At 35.6% G+C, this 23,262-nt stretch overlaps 2 protein-coding genes across 4 annotated transcripts in view; one reads left to right on the forward strand and one right to left on the reverse strand.

Moving 5' to 3' along the window:
• Positions 1-12,025, forward strand: part of rxrab (retinoid x receptor, alpha b) — a 108,544-nt gene extending 96,519 nt beyond the window's left edge. Inside the window, exons 7-11 of one of the 2 annotated variants that reach the window (XM_077231843.1) lie at positions 658-787; positions 1,381-1,513; positions 3,731-3,822; positions 6,977-7,082; positions 9,260-12,025. In XM_077231843.1, the coding sequence (XP_077087958.1) occupies positions 658-787; positions 1,381-1,513; positions 3,731-3,822; positions 6,977-7,082; positions 9,260-9,407 (609 nt within the window). In that variant the 3' untranslated portion in view covers positions 9,408-12,025. The remainder of the gene's footprint in view (positions 1-657; positions 788-1,380; positions 1,514-3,730; positions 3,823-6,976; positions 7,083-9,259) is intronic. The other variant, XM_077231845.1, reaches the window with a different exon arrangement.
• Positions 12,026-12,342: 317 nt separating this feature from the next.
• On the reverse strand, positions 12,343-23,220 carry LOC143739371 (WD repeat-containing protein 5-like). 2 transcript variants are annotated; one of them, XM_077231846.1, is made up of 14 exons: positions 23,081-23,220; positions 22,574-22,666; positions 22,041-22,149; positions 21,862-21,935; positions 19,938-20,027; positions 19,597-19,686; positions 19,398-19,481; positions 19,263-19,318; positions 17,895-17,941; positions 17,595-17,670; positions 16,136-16,169; positions 13,096-13,170; positions 12,886-12,973; positions 12,343-12,800 (listed from the first exon to the last, which is right to left on the reverse strand). In XM_077231846.1, exons 2-14 carry the CDS (start codon positions 22,634-22,636, stop codon positions 12,700-12,702), a joined length of 987 nt encoding a protein of 328 aa, XP_077087961.1. In that variant the 5' UTR covers positions 22,637-22,666; positions 23,081-23,220; the 3' UTR covers positions 12,343-12,699. The 2 variants fall into 2 exon arrangements, with proteins under 2 accessions (XP_077087961.1, XP_077087962.1); XM_077231847.1 differs by lacking the exon at positions 23,081-23,220 and adding an exon at positions 22,987-23,005.
• Between the last annotated feature and the right edge of the window lie 42 nt (positions 23,221-23,262).

The following is a 23,262-nucleotide window of genomic DNA, read 5'->3' on the forward strand; positions in this document are numbered from 1 at the left end:
TATATATGGTTTTGATGCCATTGCCCAAAAAGGAAAGTTATTTTGGAGTTGGAGCAAGTTGTTACAATTTAATGAAAAATTACATGACTAATTAATGACTAACTTGTTTTTCCTTCAGATTATTGTATAATAAGATACATATCACCTTTGTCTCTGATGTTTTGCCTAAAATTCCATAGGACAAATTAAAATAAAAACAAAGAAGACATAGAGCTATACAATTAATGTGGATAACATCACTGAAATAATTTTGTCTAATTTAGTCCAATTTGTTAAGAAATGTTTGAGTTCATATTGAGACTGACTGTCATTTGCAGATCCTGTGATGGCAGTTTGAGATAATGACATTGTCTTTTCTGAAGCTATGAGTTCACTAGCGTCTTTTCCCCAGGAGAAAATCAATCAGAGAATCAGGACACCAAAGTAAAAGTTTCCTCTCCATTGCTGTCTAGGAGAAACAGCTGAGAACTGCTACCAGCTACTGACATAGACTCTCTCTCTCTCTCTCTCTCTCTCTCTCTCTCTCTCTCTCTCTCTCTCTCTCTCTCTCTCTCTCTCTCTCTCTCTCTCTCTCTCTCTCTCTCTCTCTCTCTCTCTCTCTCTCTCTCTCTCTCTCTCTCTCTCTCTCTCTCTCTCTCTCTCTCTCTCTCTCTCTAGCCTAACGACCCTGTAACAAACATCTGCCAAGCAGCTGACAAGCAACTCTTTACCTTAGTGGAGTGGGCCAAGCGGATACCTCACTTTTCTGATCTCCCGTTGGACGATCAAGTCATCCTCCTTCGAGCAGGTTTGCTGTACATCTATTCTTCCAGATATTAAGTTACCGCTAATGAAATTAGTATGTTGGTAGTTTTTTGAAATTACAGTCTATTTCAGAAGCATTTATATAGATTTGCAAATACATTTGATCCAGCCTTGGGCCATAGCATCGATTAAAGAAGGAATTCCATCTCATTATCTTGGAGTTAGAGTCCTTATTCTGTAAAGGATGATGGCTTTTATACAGAGCGAGGGAGAATAAAAGGCTAGATTGTTCTCGCCATTCACATGTTGTATTTATTTCATTAGGCTGTAGGTTTCCTGAGGACAACCAAACCCTCAGTGTATTTCTGTTCAGTGAGTTTTATTTAGAGCCTTAGAAATGGGAATGCAGCTTATGAAACTGTGACAGTGTATTAAACATGAATAGAATTGTCCTCATTGAAATGAAACACAATTTTGGTTAAGAACATAACAACTTCAGTTAATATTGAGTAAAAAATAGAGCAGACAAATCCACCACACACAGATACAAAGTAGATGTTTTGCTCCTTTTCTTGCTACATTTGTTTGTTTTTTCGCTTATCAATGTGCTTTTGTGCTCTTGTCCTCTGTTGCTAGGGTGGAATGAACTCCTGATTGCCTCTTTTTCGCATCGTTCCATAGCTGTAAAGGATGGGATACTATTAGCTACAGGCCTTCACGTCCATAGAAACAGCGCACATACTGCCGGTGTGGGAGCCATCTTTGACAGGTTAGTCCAAGCTTTCAGAGACAAAAAAGCCTGAGCTTGTATGAATTTCTATCTTCTATCTAAAAGGTGAATTTCTGAAGAATATTTTAGATGTTCTTTTAAACATAACGAAAAGGAATGGGGATTGGGGCTGTCAAGCTTACAAAATACAAAAATGGCACTTTAAAAAACTCTAAAAGTATGCGGCTCATTTACTATAGAGTGAAATAGTTCGGTTCCGGAAGTACAAAAAATTATTTTCTCCATGTGGGAATTGATTTTTAACAATAATTTATAAAACATAAAGTCAAATCTACAGTAGTGGCCAAAAGTGATTTCCGGCCAAGGAAAATTTAAATATTTACCCTTTATTCAAATATTATTAAAAATGTATTAACGACTTTTGATTTTATAAATGAAGATGACTTGACAAAGAAATTATGAACACATGCAAAAACAAGAGAGAACTAATAAAATATTAATGCTAATAGTCAATGTATGCTTTTTTCATGTGAGCTTTTTGTTTTTCTATGCATTTTTTTGACAAGTAAAATATAAAAAAATATGTAGCAATAGTTTGCAATTTTTTGCAAAATATTTTTGTCGGATAAATACCTTTATGAAGTTTAGTGTTTTGTTCTTTCCTCATATTTAAAATATATATAAAACAAATATTAAATATTTTCCTCATGTTTCGACGGTTTAATCAAACATTTAGGGTCATTATGAACAAATATCCCCTCCGGAAATCACTTTTAGCCACTGCTGTACTGTGAGCTTCAAGGTTGTAAGTCACGGGTATATGCTTTTGTAGAAAGCCATCAACCTGCATTAAAATCTGCGAAAATCGCTTGCCACTCCCCCGCATACGGGTATATAAGGAGCAGCGTGCATTCACTTACTTCGATTTGTCCCAACCATTTCAGCGGCCAGTTCATCGTTGTGGCAGGAGGGACAGAACGTCTTGTTCCCTCCGTCAGGGAACGATTCTCATGATTCTGCAGAGTATTCTCCACCAATCAAAGAATCGAAACAAGCAAATCACACCAGAATAAGCCACTGATTTCCATTAAGCACTGTGATGGCATAAAAGTCAGTGGAGTGGACACTTAAGTCACTTCGATTCCATTTCATCCGTTTCTTCATATCAAAGTTTGTAATGTTGTTATTCTCTTCATAACTGGTTGGTTTAGTTCATGCATTTGAACTTTTTAACAAAGACTTTAAAAATCCCTATAGGAAAAATAAATGGGAAATATACTTTCAGAACCAAGGCCACTGAAAAAGTGGATGGACACTGTTGCACTGTACCAAATCGTCTGAAGTCTTAACCATAAACATACCCAAAGTTGTTCTTCACTGAAACCTCAAATCTCAAATCACATTTTCTACACAGAGAACTATCATAGGGCTTTATAAGACGTGGAACATTTGAAAGTATTACTTTTATGATACTTTCAGGTACTTTTTTTATTTTGGAGCATGATTGATCCAGTCCCCTTTCACTTAAATTATATGGAAAAGAGCAGCTACAACAACTATCTCCTAAATATTTTGTGTTCCATGAAAAAGAGAAAGTAACACATGTTGTTAACAATGTGAAGGTGAGTAAATAGGGGTTTGTTCCTATAACTGAGTTCCTATATACCCGGTAAAAAAGCCCCTAGTTATGATGACCAAATTTCCATTTTGGGTGAACTATCGTTTTAAATTCAGTGTCAGTGACAGTGAGTTTATAGAGAGTAGGGTCTTGCGATCTACTAAGAAACCTTTCTGTGTCCTGATAGTGCACCCTGTGGAAGATTTGTGGCAGCCGTAGGTCATGCACACATGAATTTTTGAAAATAACCCCTATAATGATATTAGACGCTGCATCATGAAAGTGTCCTGCACATCTTACTCTTGATTGATGCCGTTTTTACATTAAGCCGTATGGCAGTTTTATGTAGCGCTGTGATAATGTTTCACTGGCTGCGTGAGATATGCTGGTGTCCTCACTAATGAAATATATGCTGTCTGCAGTCGAGATGAATGTGTCTTATAAGGCATAATGACTTTGATTTTCAAGGCAATATGAAAACTAAATATAAAGTGGAGCGATTACTCACTGAGCCTGTTTAATATGTTACAGAACATTTACCGGCATTTTTAAGGGTATGTTGGAGAAAAATGAACTTGCTATAATTTAGATTGGCTGAGTTGCCTGTGAGCGTAAAGATTTTGTCATCTTTTTTTCAGAGTGCTGACAGAGCTTGTGTCAAAGATGAGAGACATGCAAATGGACAAGACTGAACTTGGATGCCTGCGGGCCATTGTTCTCTTCAATCCAGGTACAGTAATGTATACTTTAACTGAAGTGGCATTTTAAACACACTTGCATAAGAGTGCTGTGTGTTTGTCTGATTAAGCTATCTTGCTATTTGTTTGGGTCCATTTAAAAAAAAAAAAGGTTGATATAAAGTCAGAAAGGGTAAATGAGATTCCTGGGACTGTAAACCTCAGTATAGCAGGTATATATATAGCTAGCAGTATATACTGTGTACTGCAACATTGTTCTCACATGTCCTCTGTGTTTATCTTCAAACAATATAAATGGTCATTTTGGTGTGTAAAAATGTCTTAAATATTGACAGTCCAGTAAAATAATGAGTCGAGAAAGAGATCACTTTTGACCATTTGTTATGGTGGCACCTGCAGCTGTAGGGATGTACGCACTTTGTGTACCGTGAGCACTCCGACTGACCTAAGAATAGTCTTCCCTGCGAATATTTCTGCAATTATTACGCATGTCCCGTATTTCTGTCGACTAAACAATCTATGACAATCATTTTGTGAATTAATCATTCTTTTGCATTGGTTCTTTGTCAGCATTGGATGAAATGGATATTCCCCTAAACAACAACTCAAACAAAAGCTACTTTTTGAAAAAATTCAGCTACTGTGTCATGTGAATAAGTGGAATAAGTGTGAATAATTTACAAATGTGAAATGTGTTCCTATGGAAGCTTGCCATGGAATTAAAAAAACATATAAGATAATTGTGACTTTTTATCTCAAAATTCATACTTTTTTTCTCGCAATTCTTACTTTTTTTCTCAGAATTGTGAGTTGTGAGTTATAATGTCAAAATTATATGCATAATGCATATGTATATATGCAGAGGATAATCAGGAACTAAATAAGATACAGCTGGTTAGAATTAATCACAGGAATAAACTGGGACATTACCGAAACTAAACAGAGCAGGAAAACATGAACTAAAGAAACCAAGTCAAGTCACCTTTATTTATTTAGCGCGTTTTACAATATACAGATTGTTTCAAAGCAGCTTTACAGTGATAACAAATAATGCAACAAAGATTGTTTTTGCTGTACAGCAGATCTAGAAGAAAGTCATTGTCCAGTTTAAGTAAGTTCAGCATTGATTCATTTCCTTCGTAAAAATCATTAATTGTTTATTTAGGGTCCATTTACACAACACCGTGTTCATTGAAAACAGAAACTTTATGCATTCTGGCAAGTTCATTTACTCAACAACCGCGTTTTGGTGGCCTGAGAACACAAACTTTGAAAAAAGTTTTTGAAAACGATACCGGTGTCATCTCTGTGTAAACTTCAAAAACGTGAATCTGTGAAAACGGTGACGGCATGCACGTGCGTATTATGTGTTTGGTCTATAGGCATGCGCGTTTAAATGCGTATGTGCGCAGGCTCGTAGTCTTTCTCTACAAAGTGAAACTGCCAACTACTTGTCTGGCATAATATGTTGTCAAAAAAGGCAGATCAAAAATATTAAGAATTATAAGTGTCCCCAACAAAGCGAGCAAGAGCCGACAGTGGCAAGGAACCCAAACTCCATCAGGTGATAGAATGGAGGGGAAAAAAACAGAATATAATGGAAATTTCAAAATAAAAGTCCATAACCGTGACAATATCTCAAAATTGTGAGATATAAACTCACAATTGCGAGTTATAAAGTCCAATTCTGGGGAAAAAAAGACTGACTTTATTTCTCAGAATTGCGGGTTTATATCTTGCAATTCCAACTTTATAATTCACAATTGCGACTTTATATCACTCAATTCTTTCTTTATAACTCACAATTGCGACTTTATATCACTCAATTCTGACTTTATTACTCACAAGCCCACAGTGGAAAATGCAACCATGTCCGTACTGAGCCGGATCGGCACAGAATGGAACGGTTAAGCAACGAGAATGGTTTGGCCCAACAGTGGAAAAGCGCCTATCCTCAAGAAAATTAAAACTTCTCTCATAGTGGAATTTTTAACATCAGCATATATTGAACTTTTTAGTGTTGGTGTTTGCAAAAATAAATAGATAAATAAATAAATCTCCTCTGAAATCCTGCAGGCGCCCCTGACAAAAGGTCAATTCAAGCACATTGCATTGTGGAATATGGTATCCGACGCTCAGGGCTTTGCCAAAAACAGTATGCTCAGCATCCTCTCTATATATGTACAGTATGTGAAGAACGTTCTTAGAAGGCGATGCACTTTGTTTAAAATGTCGTGACAAAGTACAATCATTCTGTGTAGAAAGAGGAGTGCTGCTTCTGAAATAGCTGAAATCTACAGACTAAATGTATTTGATTAAACTACAATTACCCATCACCCACAAGACAAGATACACACAAATATACACTGCCATTGAAAATTTTGGGGTTGGTAATATTTTTTTATATTTTTTAAAGAATTTTCAGCATGATTACCCCAGTGTCACAGGATTCTTTAGAAATCATTCTAATATACTGATTTGCTGCTCAAGAAACATTTCTTATTATTATCAATGTTGAAAACAGTCGTGCTGCTTACTATTTTTGTAGAAATTATGAAACACTTTTTTTTCAGGATTCTTTGAACAAAAAGTTCAAAAGAACATGTTTGTTACATGTATGTTTGTTACACTAAATGTCTTTACTGTAACTGTTAATCAATTTAATGCATCCTTTCTCAATAAAATGAATTTCTTTTTAAAAAATCACTGAACCCAAACTTTTCAGCGATAGTGTAGCATCTAATAAAATGACACCTTAAAGGAACAGTTTACTTAAAAATGAAAATTCTGTCATCATTTACTCACCCTCAAGTTGTTTCAAACCTGTATGAATTTCTTTCTTCTGCTGAACACAAAAGGTTGATATTTTGAAGAATGTTGGTAACCAGACAGTTGAATGGACCCCATTGACTTCCATAATAAGAAAAAAATATGTACTATGGAAGTCAATGGGGTCCATCAACTGTTTGGTTACCAACATTCTTCAGGTTTGAAACAACTTGACGGTGAGTAAATGATGACAGAATTTTCATTTTTCAACTATTCCACATGACTTTATTTGTTTTGCTGTGTATCAGGCAAGGTTTAACCTTACATGCCATTTCTTATGGAAGCTGTATGTAAATATGACTTTATGTTAGCTAGTTCACAATAAATTGTGGATTTTGTGTTTTTATCAACTCTTAGATTCAAAAGGACTGTCTAATCCATCAGAGGTGGAGGCATTAAGGGAAAGAGTGTATGCTTCTCTAGAGGCCTACTGTAAACACAAATACCCTGATCAGCCTGGGAGGTACACACACACACACGCACACACACACACACACACACACACACACACGCGCACACACACACACATCTTTCATCTCACGTGTTTATGTACGCTTCATTATTTCACTTGTATATAAAAATGACAGTAATTGCACAAAACAAAGAGTGCTTTAGAGATTTAGCAAAGATGTAACTGGATTCAAATTGAGCATGATATATTTTTCATTTCATGTGCATGTTTATTTCATTTCCACAACCAATTTTACTCATAGTAAAAGTCAATTTTGCTCATTTTATATTTAAAAATATATATATTTTACAATACTGTTAAGAAGTTTTTGAGCGGTAAGCGGTAAAAAAAACTGTAATGCTAATTAAGGCAGCATTTATTTATACTATTAAAAGCATTAATCTTGCAAAATATTATTACAATTTGAAATAACGGTTTACCATTATTTACCAATAATAGATTATAATATTTGAAGATTCATAGTTACATCTGACATTGGTTGTTTGTCATGTCTTTTAATGCATTATACTTTCTGAAGGCATAACGGTAGTTACAATTATTAATGAGATCATAAAAATGCATTATAAGGATAAGGTGCATTACAAAGCATAATTATAAAATTATAAAAAATACTTTTATAATGCATTATACATAAAGGCTTTAAGTAAAGTGTTACCAATCATTCTATTATGCTGATTATGTGCTCTAGAAACATTTCTTATTATTATCAGCATTGAAAACAGTTGTGATACATTCAGGATTTTTTGATGAATAGAAAGCTTAAAAGAATAGCATTTATTATTTGTTACATTATAAATGTCTTTACAGTCACATTTGATCAATTTAATGTGTCCTTGGTGAATAAAAAAAATTCAAATAAAAAAACACTGACCCCAAACTTTTGAACGCTAGTTTATTTAATTTACAAAAAAAAAAAAATAATAATAATAATAATATATGATTTACCTTAACTTAACATTTTAAGAAAACAGCTTAAAGGTTCACCCAAAAATGAAAATCCTGTCATTAATTACTCATGTCATTCCAAACCCATAAGACTTTCATTCATCTTCGGGAACACAATTGAAGATCTTTTTGATGAAATCTGCTTACTTGTCCCTCCATTGATTGTTAAGTCAAGTTTTTATTTATAGAGCACAAGTTTAACACAACCGTAGTTGATCCAAAGTGCTTTACAATAGAAATAGAAATCAGAATTTAAGAGAGAAAAGGAGCTGAAAAAAAAGACAGATATGGAGATACAAATTAAGTATCAAAATGTATATACATAACAGCATCACTCGAACGCTAGAGATTAAAAATAAGACTTTAAATTGGATTTAAAAGCATCCATTGATAGAGAGGCCCTAATGTAGACTGAGCTTTGGGGCAACCACAGAGAAAGCTCGATCACCTTTTGTTTTACAACAAGAACGTGGGACCGATAAAAGTAACTGATCACAAGATCTTAGTGACCTAGAGGCTGTGTATGACCTAATAAGATCACAAATATAATCCGGGGCCGAATTGTGCAGTGCCTTGTATGTGAAAAGACTCTTAATTGTATTGGTAGCCAATGCAATGAGGCAAGTACAGGGGAGATATAATCCCTTTTCTTAGTTCCTGTTAACAATCTGGCTGCTGAATTTTGAACCATCTGTAACAGCTACCCAACCACCACTTTGACATTTCAAAAAGTTCATAAAGTGATTGTAAAAATAATCCATATGATTTGAGTGGTTTAGTCCAAATTTAGTCCAAACAGAAGCTCAAATGTGCTGCGTAACACATGAAAATGAACGTCAAGCGAACATGCTTGAGATTCTGTTTGCCCCAACTGATGTGTGAGTTGTTTATATGTGAATAAAAGCCTAAATTAAATCATTCCATCATATACAGTGATCGTGTCTCTTCAGAACATTTGGACTAAACTGCCCAATTCATGTGGATAAGTTATACGATCTCTTTATGAACTTTTTGAAGTATCAAAGTGGTAGTTGACTAGATTTGACTTCAGATTTCATCAAAAAGATCTTCATTTGTGTTTAGAAGTTAAACAAAAGTCTTACAGGTTCGGAACGACATGAGGGAGAGTAATTAATGACAGAATTTTAATTTTTGGGTGAACTAACCCTTTAAGTATTACACTGTGCTAATCCAAACATCGACATCCATTGTTTCATGAACAGATTTGCCAAGCTGTTACTGCGTCTGCCCGCCCTGCGATCCATCGGCCTGAAGTGTCTTGAACATCTCTTCTTTTTCAAGTTAATCGGGGACACGCCCATCGACACTTTTCTAATGGAAATGCTCGAGGCGCCACATCAAATGACATGAGGGAATGATTTCTTTTCATCTCCGCCCCTCTGACAGAGGGTGCAGTTTATGTATAGAACACTACAGGAGGCCGGACAGGACACATCTCTGATCTCACAGGAGAGGACTGAACCAAGAGTAATTCTATCTTGGCGTTTCTTCAGAAACATTGCGCAATCCACAAAATACTGAGTAACTGTTCATTGCGGAATACCATACAGGATGGATTAAGTGAGTTTTTTCCTGGTTTGCATGCACATTTGGGTAGTCTCACAAAGTTCTGGAGTTTTTTTTTCTTTTTTTCCATTTCTATGGTTTCTGATTTCTTCTGCCTTACAGAGTTCTACCTCTGCTTTCCATTGAGTACACAGCCAAACCGCCTCATCTCTGAACTCACAATCATTTTGCTGTGAATATTCAGATTTCACGAGAGGATAAAAAATACCTCGGATGCACTTCTTCATGCAGCTGTCCTTCAGAACACATCACTGTATCTGCCATTAGAAGCTCTTGCTTAAACTGTAGCAGAGTTCAGTGTTAACAGTGTTAAAAGGACCACATTTGTTTGTTTGTTTTTCAGGCACTTATAAATTACTTCTTTCAAGTGGTATTATCATACGTCAGGATGCTGAAAGTCCATCTTCATGAGAAAGAAACTGCACGCAATTTGGCTTTAAGTCCTTTTCTTTTGGGGAGCTATATGGGCCTATGAATAACAGAATGGTCTGAAAAAGAATGAAAAGCAGGTGTACTCCTGGCTGAACTCACGGTGGATGAAAATGCAATGATTCATTGTTAGAATTGTGTAAAAAAAGAAAAAAAAATCATGATGGTTTACCTCTATAATTCAGCATAAATATGTATTAAGTATTTCCAAAGATTTTCAATAATGTTTATATATCATCTGATAATTTCCAGCAAGTGGGTGTATGTGATTTGAAAATATGCAACCAGTTAAAGGAATCCAGATGATAGTCTGGCCTCAGGGAATCACGAGGTTTAAGAAGTGCTACGTCTGTCCCCTATTGGAAGAGTTGTGACATTGCAGCTGCACTCATTTGCCATTACAGTTTAAGAGTTGGGCTATCATAAAATGCTTGGCAAACATTGCAAAATAACCATTTCTGCACCTCAGGGTGATGCAAAATCCCACATTTTCTTGTGTTTTTGGTTCTGTTGTGCAGTTTCTTATCTGTATCATAAGGAAGAAACTAAATGTTGATAATTACAGATTCATACCATTTGTACTGACCCATCAAACCTCAGTTGCAGATTGAGCCAATCTGAACCAGTGTTTTCATGATGACGGTGAATTTAAAATACAGTAGTCAACATTTGAAGTGGATCAAGACCTTTCATTAAAATTATACATGAATTTTGAACAAAACTGTTCTTGTCTTAGGACAACTTTGATGAACTTTTTTGATCCACTTCAAATAATTGTAATTATTATTGGAATTTGGGAAGTATGTGAGCTGTGTAGCAGCAATTTAAGGAATTGTCATTAGCAGACATATACAGAAGACCTGCTTATTTAGACTACACATTCTGCCAAAAGTCTATTACGCCAGGCCTCACAGCAGAATGACGACAGACTATTCAGTCTAATATGCATACAAACAGCATAAACTGTCTATGATTGCTATACAGAACCTAAAATTATTGCTGTCATGTTTTTTATGTTTTGAATCAGCCGTCAACGAAGATCAGTGGACTTTGTTTGTTCTGTCATTTGACGTATTTGACCTTTCATTTCTCCCAAACCAGCATATTTCGAATGTACAAACAAGAACTAAAAGCCCCTTGCTGTGGTAAATACATGTAAAGCGCTTGGGTTTACACTGTGTTGGACTAGTCGTCAAACAGGGTTTGTTAGACCATCGGGAGCCAGGCACATCTTATTTGATATCAGCTGCAATCGGATATCTTTCTCTGAATCAGTAATATTTCCCTGTGACTGTATGAGACACCAATCCATCACAGGACAAGTTAGCAAAACACAAAAGAGATGCATTTTAAGAGAATTATCTATTTTTGTACAAAGTGTAATTTTTTTCCCTCTGTATCATTATTTTATCAGTTCCATGTTGTACACATGGTTGGTGTAAATATTCGTTTTTAATTGGAGCCATGCCCTTAAACCTGGACTGAGGGAAAGGTTTACATGCAAAGGCTTCTGTTCTGTTGTTTTCGTGGTACCCTCATCTGAGAGCTGAGGATGGCTCCCTCGTTCTTTTTTACAAGACAAATTGAGGTTGTGTTGTGTATTGACCTGTTATATATTGTCGACTCAAAGGACTATTAAATTTCAGATTGTAAAAAAGGCTGATGTCATCTTCAGAAAACAGAATTATTTGATAGTTATGAATAAATGATGATATACAAGATAAGATTTTTGTAGACAAGATATTTGGGTAACACTTTACAATAAGGTTCATTAGTTAATGTATTAACTAACATGAACTAACCATGAGCAATACATTTGTTACAGTATTTGTTAATCTTTGTTAATGTAAGTTGATAAAAATAAAGCTGTTCATTGTTTGTTCATGTTAGCTCACACAGTACATTAACTAATGTTAACAAGATTTTAATAAAGTATTAGTAAATGTTGAAATTAACATTACAAAAAGAATAAATTCTGTATAAGTGCAGTTCATTATTATTTCATGTTAACTAAAGTAGTTAACTAATGAGCCTTATTGTAAAGTATTACCAATATTTCTATATACTCCTATAGCAAAGCGTGCAGAAGATTATACACTTTATGGAGATTAACCTACTGCCCAAATGAGAATGAAAATAAAACAGACTAAGACGAATGAATACCTTCGAATTCAAAGCTGAAATGCTGGAAAATTATGTTTAGAAACAATTGAAGGTTCCAACAGACATAGCTAATTCACAATTGCAAAAAAGGCAAATATTTGACAGCAAAAATTTACATCAAGAGACATTTTCTCATTTAACAAAACCGTTTATATATATATATATTTTTGGTATGTCTACCAGAAGTACATATATCTTTACCCAAATAGAACCATAAAACAATAGAATTCATGATCTGATAAAAAAGATTTGCTCTTCTGTAATAAATTAAAAAAAACTGAGAACATTACAGTAGATTATACAGTATATTAAGGGGAGAAACTCTTACTGATAAGTGAGATGTCACTATTCTAAGCAGATAGGACCTGCCCATCTCTCAGATAAGCCTAAACCATGTGCTATCAAACCATTGTAAAAGACAGATACTATTTAAAGTCATCAGTCAGATTCTTTCTACTAAAGCCTTTGAAGTATATGCTTTAACTTAACAATCACTCTTCCACAGTTTAATGGTCTTGTCGTTCTCCAGGGATGCTGATGCAATGATGTTTTCTGTAGGGTGACAAGCTGTCGAGATCACTACATCTAAGGACAAAAATACATCATATTTCTTATGTTAACAAAATGAAAGAGACTGCAGTGTCTGGGAGGTCAATCAAATGTCATATACCTGTGTGCCCTTGTAATTTCTGCACAATTTCTTTGGTCTGCAAGTTCCAGATATACACCATATTGTCTTCAGAGCCTGAGACGATCCACTGAATGGAACCAAGACAGATTTGGGTTATTCCAAAAACTTACTCTTAACAGGAACTGGCCTAAAATAACTATATAAATATGTATTAAAACAAATACTTTGGCAAAGTTAAACAGAACCTACCTTTCCTCCAGTCACAGAAAAATTGGCAAACACGCAATACTTTTCATTCTTATGTCCAGTATATGTCTTGAGACACTAAAAAATTTTAAAAGATACAATAGATCATTTAAAAGCATGAAACATTACGCACACAAATTTACTTAGCTAAATGTGTATGGAAGTAAAATAATGTCAAATGTTTTTGAAAAAAAAAAAGCCTGTTGAATTGCACTACTTGAAAAAAAATAGGCATTGCATTAACCATGCTTGCATTTTAATGCATTGTATTTTTAGGGCTTGCATTTTTATGGGCTGAAATTCAACATGGTTGAATATTTAAGCTATGAATATTTCAATTAAAAACATTTCAAACACATTTTCATTATTAAAAATCCAATAATCCATATTCACCATTCATATTTCAAAAATATTCAAACTGTTTAAAAATACAACCAATAATATTCAACAGGCAATTTTCGGTCCTTTTTATTTCGCTTTGCAAATTCGCTTCCACAAATTCAGTGGTTCAAATTCGACAGTAAATTCAACATTGACGTCCAGGAACTGCAGGAAAAGCAGTCGATTGCCGAGCATAATCTCAATCTGCTGTTAGTCGACCTCACCATCAGATGGTGCAAAAGCGTTTGTTGTTGACGAAGAGATTCATTTATAAAATGGAAATGATTATCTGTGACAGTATATGCGGAAAAGATGAAGTTTCATTCAATAACTTCATTGTTACTTTCCCTGTGTATTCTACATGTCATCAGCTTTCTCCACCATGAAAAGGATTATAATCGGTTTCCCTCAATACCTCATACTCAAGGATTCCCTTTCAGTTGGGACAAAACGCTTAACACATACAGTGATATGAAAGACCAATCTTGCACCTTATTGGGGATGTAGGCTACTATATAGGCTACAGGCAAGAAGATGGTCTCAGATTATAAACTTTACGCGCAAAGTTTCATGGTGAGCGTTTCGTGATATACTGGCATAAAATCAACACTTGATCAATTAATACTAACACTTTCTATTCTATTCTCTCTCTCTCTCTCTCTCTCTCTCTCTCTCTCTCTCTCTCTCTCTCTCTCTCTCTCTCTCTCTCTCTCTCTCTCTCTCTCTCTCTCTCTCTCTCTCTCTCTCTCTCTCTATATATATATATATATATATATAATATATATAAGTCCAAGTCCTAAAATGCCTGTGTATTGCATTAGCTTAAACTGGGATCATAGCACTTGCAAATTGTTGTCCTCCTATTGTTAGTTTAACTGTAAATCGCTTTGGATAAAAGCGTCTACAAAATGACTAAATGTAAAATTGGCTTGACATTGGACATTCGCACATTTAGGGACCGTCTCTAAAGTTGCATACAACATTGGCATGTACGTTTCTAACTTCATTAGCAAACTTAAATTTATTTGAATAAATATCAAAAATCCAAAGGGTGCGCATTATGCCTGACACTACATGAACACTTTACAGTTGGTTTTATGACTGTAAGTCTTTCTATTCAAATGCTATTGAAGTTAGAAACGTGTATACCAAATTCGTATACACTTTAGAGACGGTCCCTAAATGTGCGAATGTCCAACATCAAGCCATCTTTATGCCAGTCTATCACTGGGAAACGCTCAGCTGTGCGCGTTATTCTGAGTTCTTCTGCTTGCCTGTGGGTTTGGACTTTTACATCAATACTCCATTAAGCTACGTTAAGCGTTGTATATGTCCAGCAGGGGAATCCTGAAGTATTGAGGGAAACCCTAATAGCCCGCATGCAGCACATCGCCACAATATAAAGTTAAGGCAACTAAACAACCAAGAGAAATATATGTCAACCTCAAAAATGTAACATTGGATCTGTATATCCGCATAGGGGAATAACAGATCTCGTTCACGGTAGAGAAATATGCATGTAGGCTACACAGGAAAAGTAACCGTGAAGGCACCGAATTTAACATAAACAGACGTCATAATAATCACAAATAAACTTACATTGCTGTAAATGAGTTTTATGAATGAATGACTTGCTCAAATTTTTCTGGTCTTCGTCAACAACACACGCTTTTGCACCCCCTGCTGGTGAGGTCGACTAACAGCAGATGGAGATTATGCTCGGCAATCTACTGCTTTTCCTGCAGTTCCTGGACGTCAATGTTGAATTTACTGTCGAATTTGAACCACTGAATTTGTGGAAGCGAATTTGCAAAGCGAAATAAAATGGACCGAAAATTTCCTGTTGAATATTATAGGTTGTATTTTTAAACAGTTAGAATATTTTGGAAGTGAAATATGAATGGTGAATATGGATTATTGGATTTTTAATAATGGAATAGTGTTTGAAATGTTTTTAATTGAAATATTCATAGCTTAAATATTCAACCATGTTGAATTTCAGCCCATAAAAATGCAAGCCCTAAAAATACAATGCATTAAAATGCAAGCATGGTTAATGCAATGCCTATTTTTTTTCAAGTAGTGCAATTCAACAGGCTTTTTTTTTCAAAAACATTTGACATTATTTTACTTCCATAAATGTGGACATTCTATTGTTTTTATATACAGCTAATTAGAAATACTATAAGTTAACACTAACAGAAAACATTCTGCATTTTTATAAAATAAAAAAAGCCATTTACTTTTTACTTATTTTTACAAATAAGGATGTCCCCAAAAGGAAGTTTTGCCAGATTTAATACTTTTTGGGGAATCAATTTATACCCAGAAATTACAAGTAGATGTAAACACATTTGTTTGACTTTTTTGGCGAGGACATCTCATGGACAACCACTGTTTATTTATATATATATATAAGGTTAATGATATTTGTTATCACCTAACCCAACCTACACCTAAACATAACCGTCACAGAAACGTGTTCAAAGCACTAGATTTGTACAAATTGGACCTATAGTCAACCCTCTACACGTGCATACAAATTATCATCAACATGTCATAAAATATTTTTTTAATGTTGTAAAATTAATAGTATGTATAATATATATTAATTTGAATGCAATCAGTAGTAGTACAAATTCATTATAGTTAAATTACGTACCTTTCCTTTGCTGTAGTCCCAGAGCTTTAAGGTACTGTAAGGAAAATTAAAGAATAATGTATCCATTTACCCTTAGTAAATGCACTGTGAACTAACATGAACATGAGTGTTTATTAACTAACATCAACAAAGGTTAATAAATGCTGTAAAAAAAAAAAAAAAAAAAAAATATATATATATATATATATATATATATATATATATATATATATATATATATATATATATAAAAATACAATATTTACCCATATTGTGCTATTTTAAAGGTTCCTAATTTTGTTTCAGAGGTCTCCTACAACAGTTTACATGCCTCAAAGGTAAAAAAAAAACTTTAATTTTCTCATAATATATATTGCACATCACCACATGTTGCAATGAACATCAAACGAGTCATCAGATGATTCAGTCCCTCCTTTTTACGAGAGCCTACTCTGCTCTGATTGGCCAGATGGCCCAGTCTGTTGTGATTGGTCTATCACATACAGCTTGTCGGAAGCCCATTACCATAACTGAACTTCAGCTCCGGAAGCTTTCTCAGTCCTCAGCAATTGTGCATATAGTAAAGACAGTAACGATAGTGTCGATTTTATCATATCAATCCGTGCACGAGTATGTCCATCAACAAACTGATGTGTATATTTCTAATTTATTAAACTGTATCATTAACTGTGTCAATATCAGCTTATATGTTAGCCGAGCACTAACGTGAATGACTGATGTAACATTAAAGTTTGTAAAACAAATCTTGCTCACTTCTTCATCATTTCTCAAAGTACTAACAACAGACAATCTGCATTAATAGACAATTTTTAGGTAATAGGGGAACACAGCTGATTAGCATTAATCATTTCAGTAAGACAGTAATATTGTGAGTTAGCCAGAGACCTACACGATACAAAACACAAAACTACGTATTTTGAACACCCAGTAGAAAATATTTACATTAATAATTAATCATACAAACAGGTTGTGATTCTGAGGAGCAAGCTGATCCACATAAAGTGGGTATTGACCCATTTTTTAAGAGCAAGCGTTTTGCGAATCCTGCGAGTCAAGTTGTTTGTGAATGGACAACGTAGAACATAGGCGGACATTATGCAAATGTGTTGGCTAGTGATGTATAGCCGTAACTGATTGGGGTTCGAATTCCTGACGTCTCATTTAGGCGGTTCAGTCGATTCTTTCTTTTGGGAGACAACTTTATTTATCATACAATTTCGACTACAACTTTGCAGACCGTTTACATTTACAGATAGCTATACACTGCATGAAAAAGAATATTCAAAAAACCATTAGGGGCACTCGAACAAATGAGGCCTTATTGGATAGTGTTACCATAATATTTATTATACATTCGTTACAACTGTTTGCAATTTTGACAGTTTTGCTGAATTAATTTAGTCTCAGAGACTGCATTGAATGGAATAAATAGAGTCACTAGGGGGATGAGTTCACTTACTTGTCCAGTGTTGCAGCTAGAATGTATTTTCCATTTGGAGAAAACTTTACAAACGAGACAGGAGGGTTGTCATCATCTTGAAATAAAAAAGGATCAGTTCTCCATCAACAGACTCTCCTTATTTGCATTTAGAGAGGCCACATTAATCCAAATAATGCACCACACAACATCCTGCCATCTGGCACTACAACAACACTCAACATCTAAAATAAAGTCCAACTATAATTGGAAAACTTCACATCATGCTCACCAGCTTCATTAGCACATATGGTACATACTACAGAGAAAACAGTCACATACCTATAAGAGTTCTCAGACATTGTCCTGAAGCAGTGTCCCACAATCGACTGAAATACAGTAAGTAACATGAATGGATAAATAAATATTGACATCACATCGGTATTAAAGAATCAAACGTAAGGATAGTGGTTTACTTGGAGGTGCTGCAAGTAAATGTTTAGTATGTCTGCTCTACATTACAGAGAATGTGCTATGCCACTATGCCTTTTACGTGTTTGGATTTGTTGACATGCCTTTGGAGGGCAGGGTTTTGGACAGAGTGTGTGGGGGTGTGTGGTTGAACAGATGGGGGTGGTCTTGAGTAAGTTACCAAACACACTGAAATGACTTTCAGCACTTTAAAGTGCCTCTGTTATTCCATTTTAAAGGTTCCTAGTTTTGTTGACTCATACAATTATAGTTTGCTCGTAATACAGTTTAATCATAATATACAGGTGAAACTCGAAAAATTAGAATATTTATACTCGAAAGTTATAAGTGTGATGATTATGGCTTACAGCTTGTGAAAACCCCAACTTCAAAATCTCAGAAAATTAGAATATTACATGAAATCAATAAAAAAAAACGATTTTAAATGCAGAAATATCGGCCTTCTGAAAAGTATAATCATGCATATGTATATAGCTATAAATGCTAAATACATTAGTTTCACCTTTTAATTTGAATTACTGAAATACACAAACTTTTGCACGAGATTCCAATTTTTCGAGTTTCACCTGTACATTGCAGATCACCTAATTTTACAGAGCCTGAAAACAGTTTGTTTGAGGATTCAGTCCCTCTAAACCTCTCATTACTGCCAGCCTACTCTGTTCTGATTGATTAGAAGGCCCAGTCTGTTGATCTACAGCTTACAGTGCATGTCAGAAAATGAAATGCCTATTACCATATATGAATTTCAGCTCTGGAGGCTTAATGATGGTGTCACTTTTTTCATATCAATTCCAGCGCAAGTTCTTATCCTTTTGAAGAGCAAGCAAAGTTGATTCGCAGTCCTAAAAACAGTGTCATCTCTACATGTCAACAACACGAACCAAACTCTTCCAGGCCTCAGCTACAACTACATTGTTTGAGGGCAGGTCAAAGTAGATGTTGTTTACGGGCAGCCAATGATGACCATAAGCTGTAATTCTGCCAATTTGTTACATTGTTATGTAACATGAAGAGAGACTGGAATAGCTGAAGACTCGTTGCAGCAGTTCAGAATTGATTCTTTCTTTTAGTAGACAATAACTTTTGTTGTGCACTTTGATCTTAAAACCTTGCAGACATTTTACATTCACAAAAAGCTATATTACACACTGCATTTGAATAATATTCAAAATAGTATAATAGGGGCACTTTAATAGAAGGTGCTACTCAACTTACCATAAACCATCATAGCTACTGGATACTATCAGAGATCCGTCTCTGTTGAAGTGAACCTGGAAACATTAGATGAAAATGACATCATCAAAATCTGCTTGAAAGCTAACAAATTATTTTTTAGGAATTTATTTTTACCGCTGAGACCGGGTCCGAGTGAGCAGGCAGGGTCTTCAGACACTTCCCAGTTTTGACATCCCAAATCCGTACGCTCTCATCAAACTGTCAACATTAACCACACCACTCGATCACTAAATGACATATCATTGTAATCGTTGTCTCATATGCATATTTATTTTTTGCATTTAAAAAATAATCCATCTTTCTGTTTACTTACAGATCCAGAAACAACAAGATTTGACTGTGGGTTGAAGTTACAACAGAAGACGTAGTTGCTGTGGCCTTTTAGTGTCTTTAGACATTTTCCCTTTAAAAACATGACAGAGAATCCGGGGACAAAACTCAGAAACTGATATGGGTGACACCTACAGCATCAGAGAATATATATATATATATATATATATATATATATATATATGTATATATATGTGTGTGTGTGTGTGTGTGTGTGTGTGTGTGTGTGTGTGTGTGTGTGTGTGTGTGTGTGTGTGTGTGTGTGTGTGTGTGTGTGTGTGTGTGTGTGTGTGTGTGCGCAAATATATCTATGAAAAGATTTACCGAACTCATATCCCAGATCTTCAGTGTCTTGTCATCTGATGCAGACACCAAAAGATTTGAGTCTGAAGACCAGGCCACATCTGATATTCCCTGCCAAATACAACACAGGGTTGTAAAACACATCACAATATGATCTCTAAATGTTAGAACAGGATTTTTTTTAAAGGGATAGTTCACCCAAAAATTACCCCATGATTTACTCACCCTCAAGCCATCCTAGGTGTATATGACATTCTAATTTCAGACGAATACTATCGGAGTTATATAAAAAAAAAAGACCTGACTCTTACAAGCTTTATAACGGCAGTGAATGGCCGTTTCTGTTTTGAAGTCCATCAAAGTGCATCCATCCATGATAAAAGTCCTCCACATGACTCCTCCATAAAGACCATCTGAAGTGAAGCGATGCATTTGTGTAAGAAAAATATCCATATTTAAAACTTTTTTGACTAAAATAACTAGCTTCCGGCAGACGTACGCATCGATTTACAGCGAAAGAGTAACACTTGACCCGATACACAACGTAATGACGAACACGGAAGCGCAGAGGATAGAGCATAACAAAACACCAATAACAATGTCGGAGGAGCTTGAGTTTGTTGCCCAGCCCAGTTTGTTTGAACCGCGAGAGGCGTCAAAGCTTACGCTACTCCTACATCCAAAGTCATACATCGTCAAGAGTTACTCTTTTAGCGCAAGACGACTTGTGTACGGTCGTCTGCCGGAAGCTAGTTATTTTAGTCAATAAAGTTTTAAATATGGATATTTTTCTTACACAAACGCATCACTTCACTTCAGAAGGTCTATATTAACCCCCAGAGCCATGTGGAGGACTTTTATCATGGATGGATGCACTTTAATGGATTGTATTCGTCTGAAAGAAGAATGTCATATGGGGTCATGGGGTCAAATCATGGGGTAATTTTCATTTTTGGGTGAACTATCCCTTTAAAGTCTCCCAAGATACAATTGCTTTATATGATGAACATATTTAATTTAGGCTTTTATGTGCATAAACATTGATCAAAGGACATAGGCCTACATAGAGCTCATGAAATACGTCAATGACAGCTCAACCATACTTGAAATGACTTTAGCTCTTTTTGAAGAGTGAAAGTCTTAGTGGAATGGACTTTCAAAATGAAGGGAAGAAATTTCTCAGGTTTCATTAAAAATATCTTGTGTTTTGAAGACGATCGAAAGTCTAACTGTGCGTTCACACCGCCGCCAGTGAGAGCGTTCAAAGTGTCCGGAAGTCATTCATTTTCAATGAGAGCCGGTGGCGAGCTTTGGCAGCGCGGGGCAACTTGGATGGTGAGAGCGGCGAGGAGTTATGAGCTATGACACAGTTCGGCGGCAACCAATCGGAATGTAGAAGTGCTCTTTTTGAGAGGATTCCAGAGAACACAGTCCTGTAAACTTTGGTTCCGACCACATTAGATCCCAAGCAAAATAGAGGAGAGGTTGATCATTTGAATTTGATAAGAAGGCGCGCAACACTATTTATAGGGAAAATTTTCACGCTAGAACACTTGTTTTTCAGAGGGAATGCAAATTAGAATAGCACTTAACCACGAACACAAAAGCCACACCACACAAATGGCTTTTAATTGATTTATTTCATTTAGCAAACAAGTCACTATAATTGTTAAGTTCTTTCCATCGATCAATTTTCTGCAAAAATAACAATCGACATGCTTGTTTGCTTAAAATACCAAGCATTCTATCTACGTCAGAGCATCAGAGCGTCCACGAATCTTTCTACGACGTCGCTAGCAGGGCGGCAAGAGCGAATTTTGCCGCTCTCGTCGGCGTCGGTGTGAACACACAGTAATGGGTTTGAAACAACATGAGGGACACGAGTAATTGATGACAGAATTTTCATTCTTGGGTGAACTATCATTTTAACTTTCATTGAACTCACAAGTTTATGTCCGGCAAGACTCTTCTCAAATTTTCCGTCAAAAGTGCACCATATTTTGATGAGCTTGTCTGCCGCTGAAAAAGAGATTGTCATTTTTAAAATCTTCAGACATTGGTTTACTGTTTTATAGATTACAATTGAATGTTACAACACAAAACAAACAAACAAGCACTACTTACATGAACTGGCCAACCATTCACCACTAGGGCTAAATTTCACTGATGAAATAGCTTTTGTGTGGCCTGCGAGGGTGAACTTCAATGAGTAGTTTGGCTTCACAGAGGCAGACTTGAGGAAAAAAAGTATACAGATTACATCAACAGAGAAACACCTTAACTTCTGGCTAAAACTGCATCTAAAGTTGGCATAAAATGGAAGTTGCAAAATTGTAGGACGGGACTTGATTTGTCCATTAGGAAATGTTTAGATTGTTGGATCGTTGCGGTTTGCTATTGCTGTGATCTCATGTGAGTGAAAAGTGGTCCTGCCCTCACGGCAGTCATCAAAGAAGAGAAGAGATTTCATTGCAAGAGGAAGGGGAAATTAATTTGAATAAGATTACAAGGACACATGCTTTTTTATGTGATGTGCACAGATAAATCATGTATAATAAATACTGCAATATTCCGTAAAAAAAGTTAAGAATGGACAAATTTTAATTCACGGTGACTTTAAAAGAGCAAAGCAACCAAAATGCTATTTTTTTTGTTACCTTAGAGGATGATGCTGCATGTGTCTTATGTGTCTCTGTGTCCAGCTTCTTCTCTGATGCCATCACTGCATCTCATGTGGTCAAATAGTTACTCTAAATAACAGAGAAAAAGATCATCAAGTAATTGAAGAGACTAGAAAGGTGTACAAGATTAAAATACCATTTGTATATCAACAAAGCAAACTTAGCGTTGAGCTGCTTCAAAATGCACATGGCCTAAAAGGAAAGTCTCGCTACAATAGCATGGCAGCCAAGCCAGTTACTTCCTCTGACTAATTCATATGTTTATTTACTACATGGTGCGGCGTATGTTTTGACAGTCAGACACACATGAACCAGTTAGAACAGTAAACAACTATGAAGTTAACGCCCTATCACGCACACACGCCTGTAACTGCTGTCCACTCACACACCTAGCACGGCTAACAACCGAACCAGAGTACTGCATTCAGCTAAGGTTTCCAAATCAAATAAGCGACGAAACACGAACAAAAAATAATAACTTACTAGAAGGTTCTCAACCAAAGTTTCGGCTTCAAACGACCCACTCTAACGACAATAGTCGTTTACAAAACTAGTAGAAAAGACACGTCGGGACACATGCTGAGCCAAAAGAAATTACAGGGGCGCCACCGCGCATGTGCAGTGTGTAATGACAACTTGAGTTTCTGATGGCTGTCTTCTTCACT

The sequence above is a fragment of the Siphateles boraxobius genome, unplaced genomic scaffold (genome assembly GCF_051911475.1).
Source record: "Siphateles boraxobius isolate OS27281-9 unplaced genomic scaffold, OSU_SipBor_1 16, whole genome shotgun sequence".
In the NCBI taxonomy this organism is placed as follows: Eukaryota; Metazoa; Chordata; class Actinopteri; order Cypriniformes; family Leuciscidae; genus Siphateles; species Siphateles boraxobius.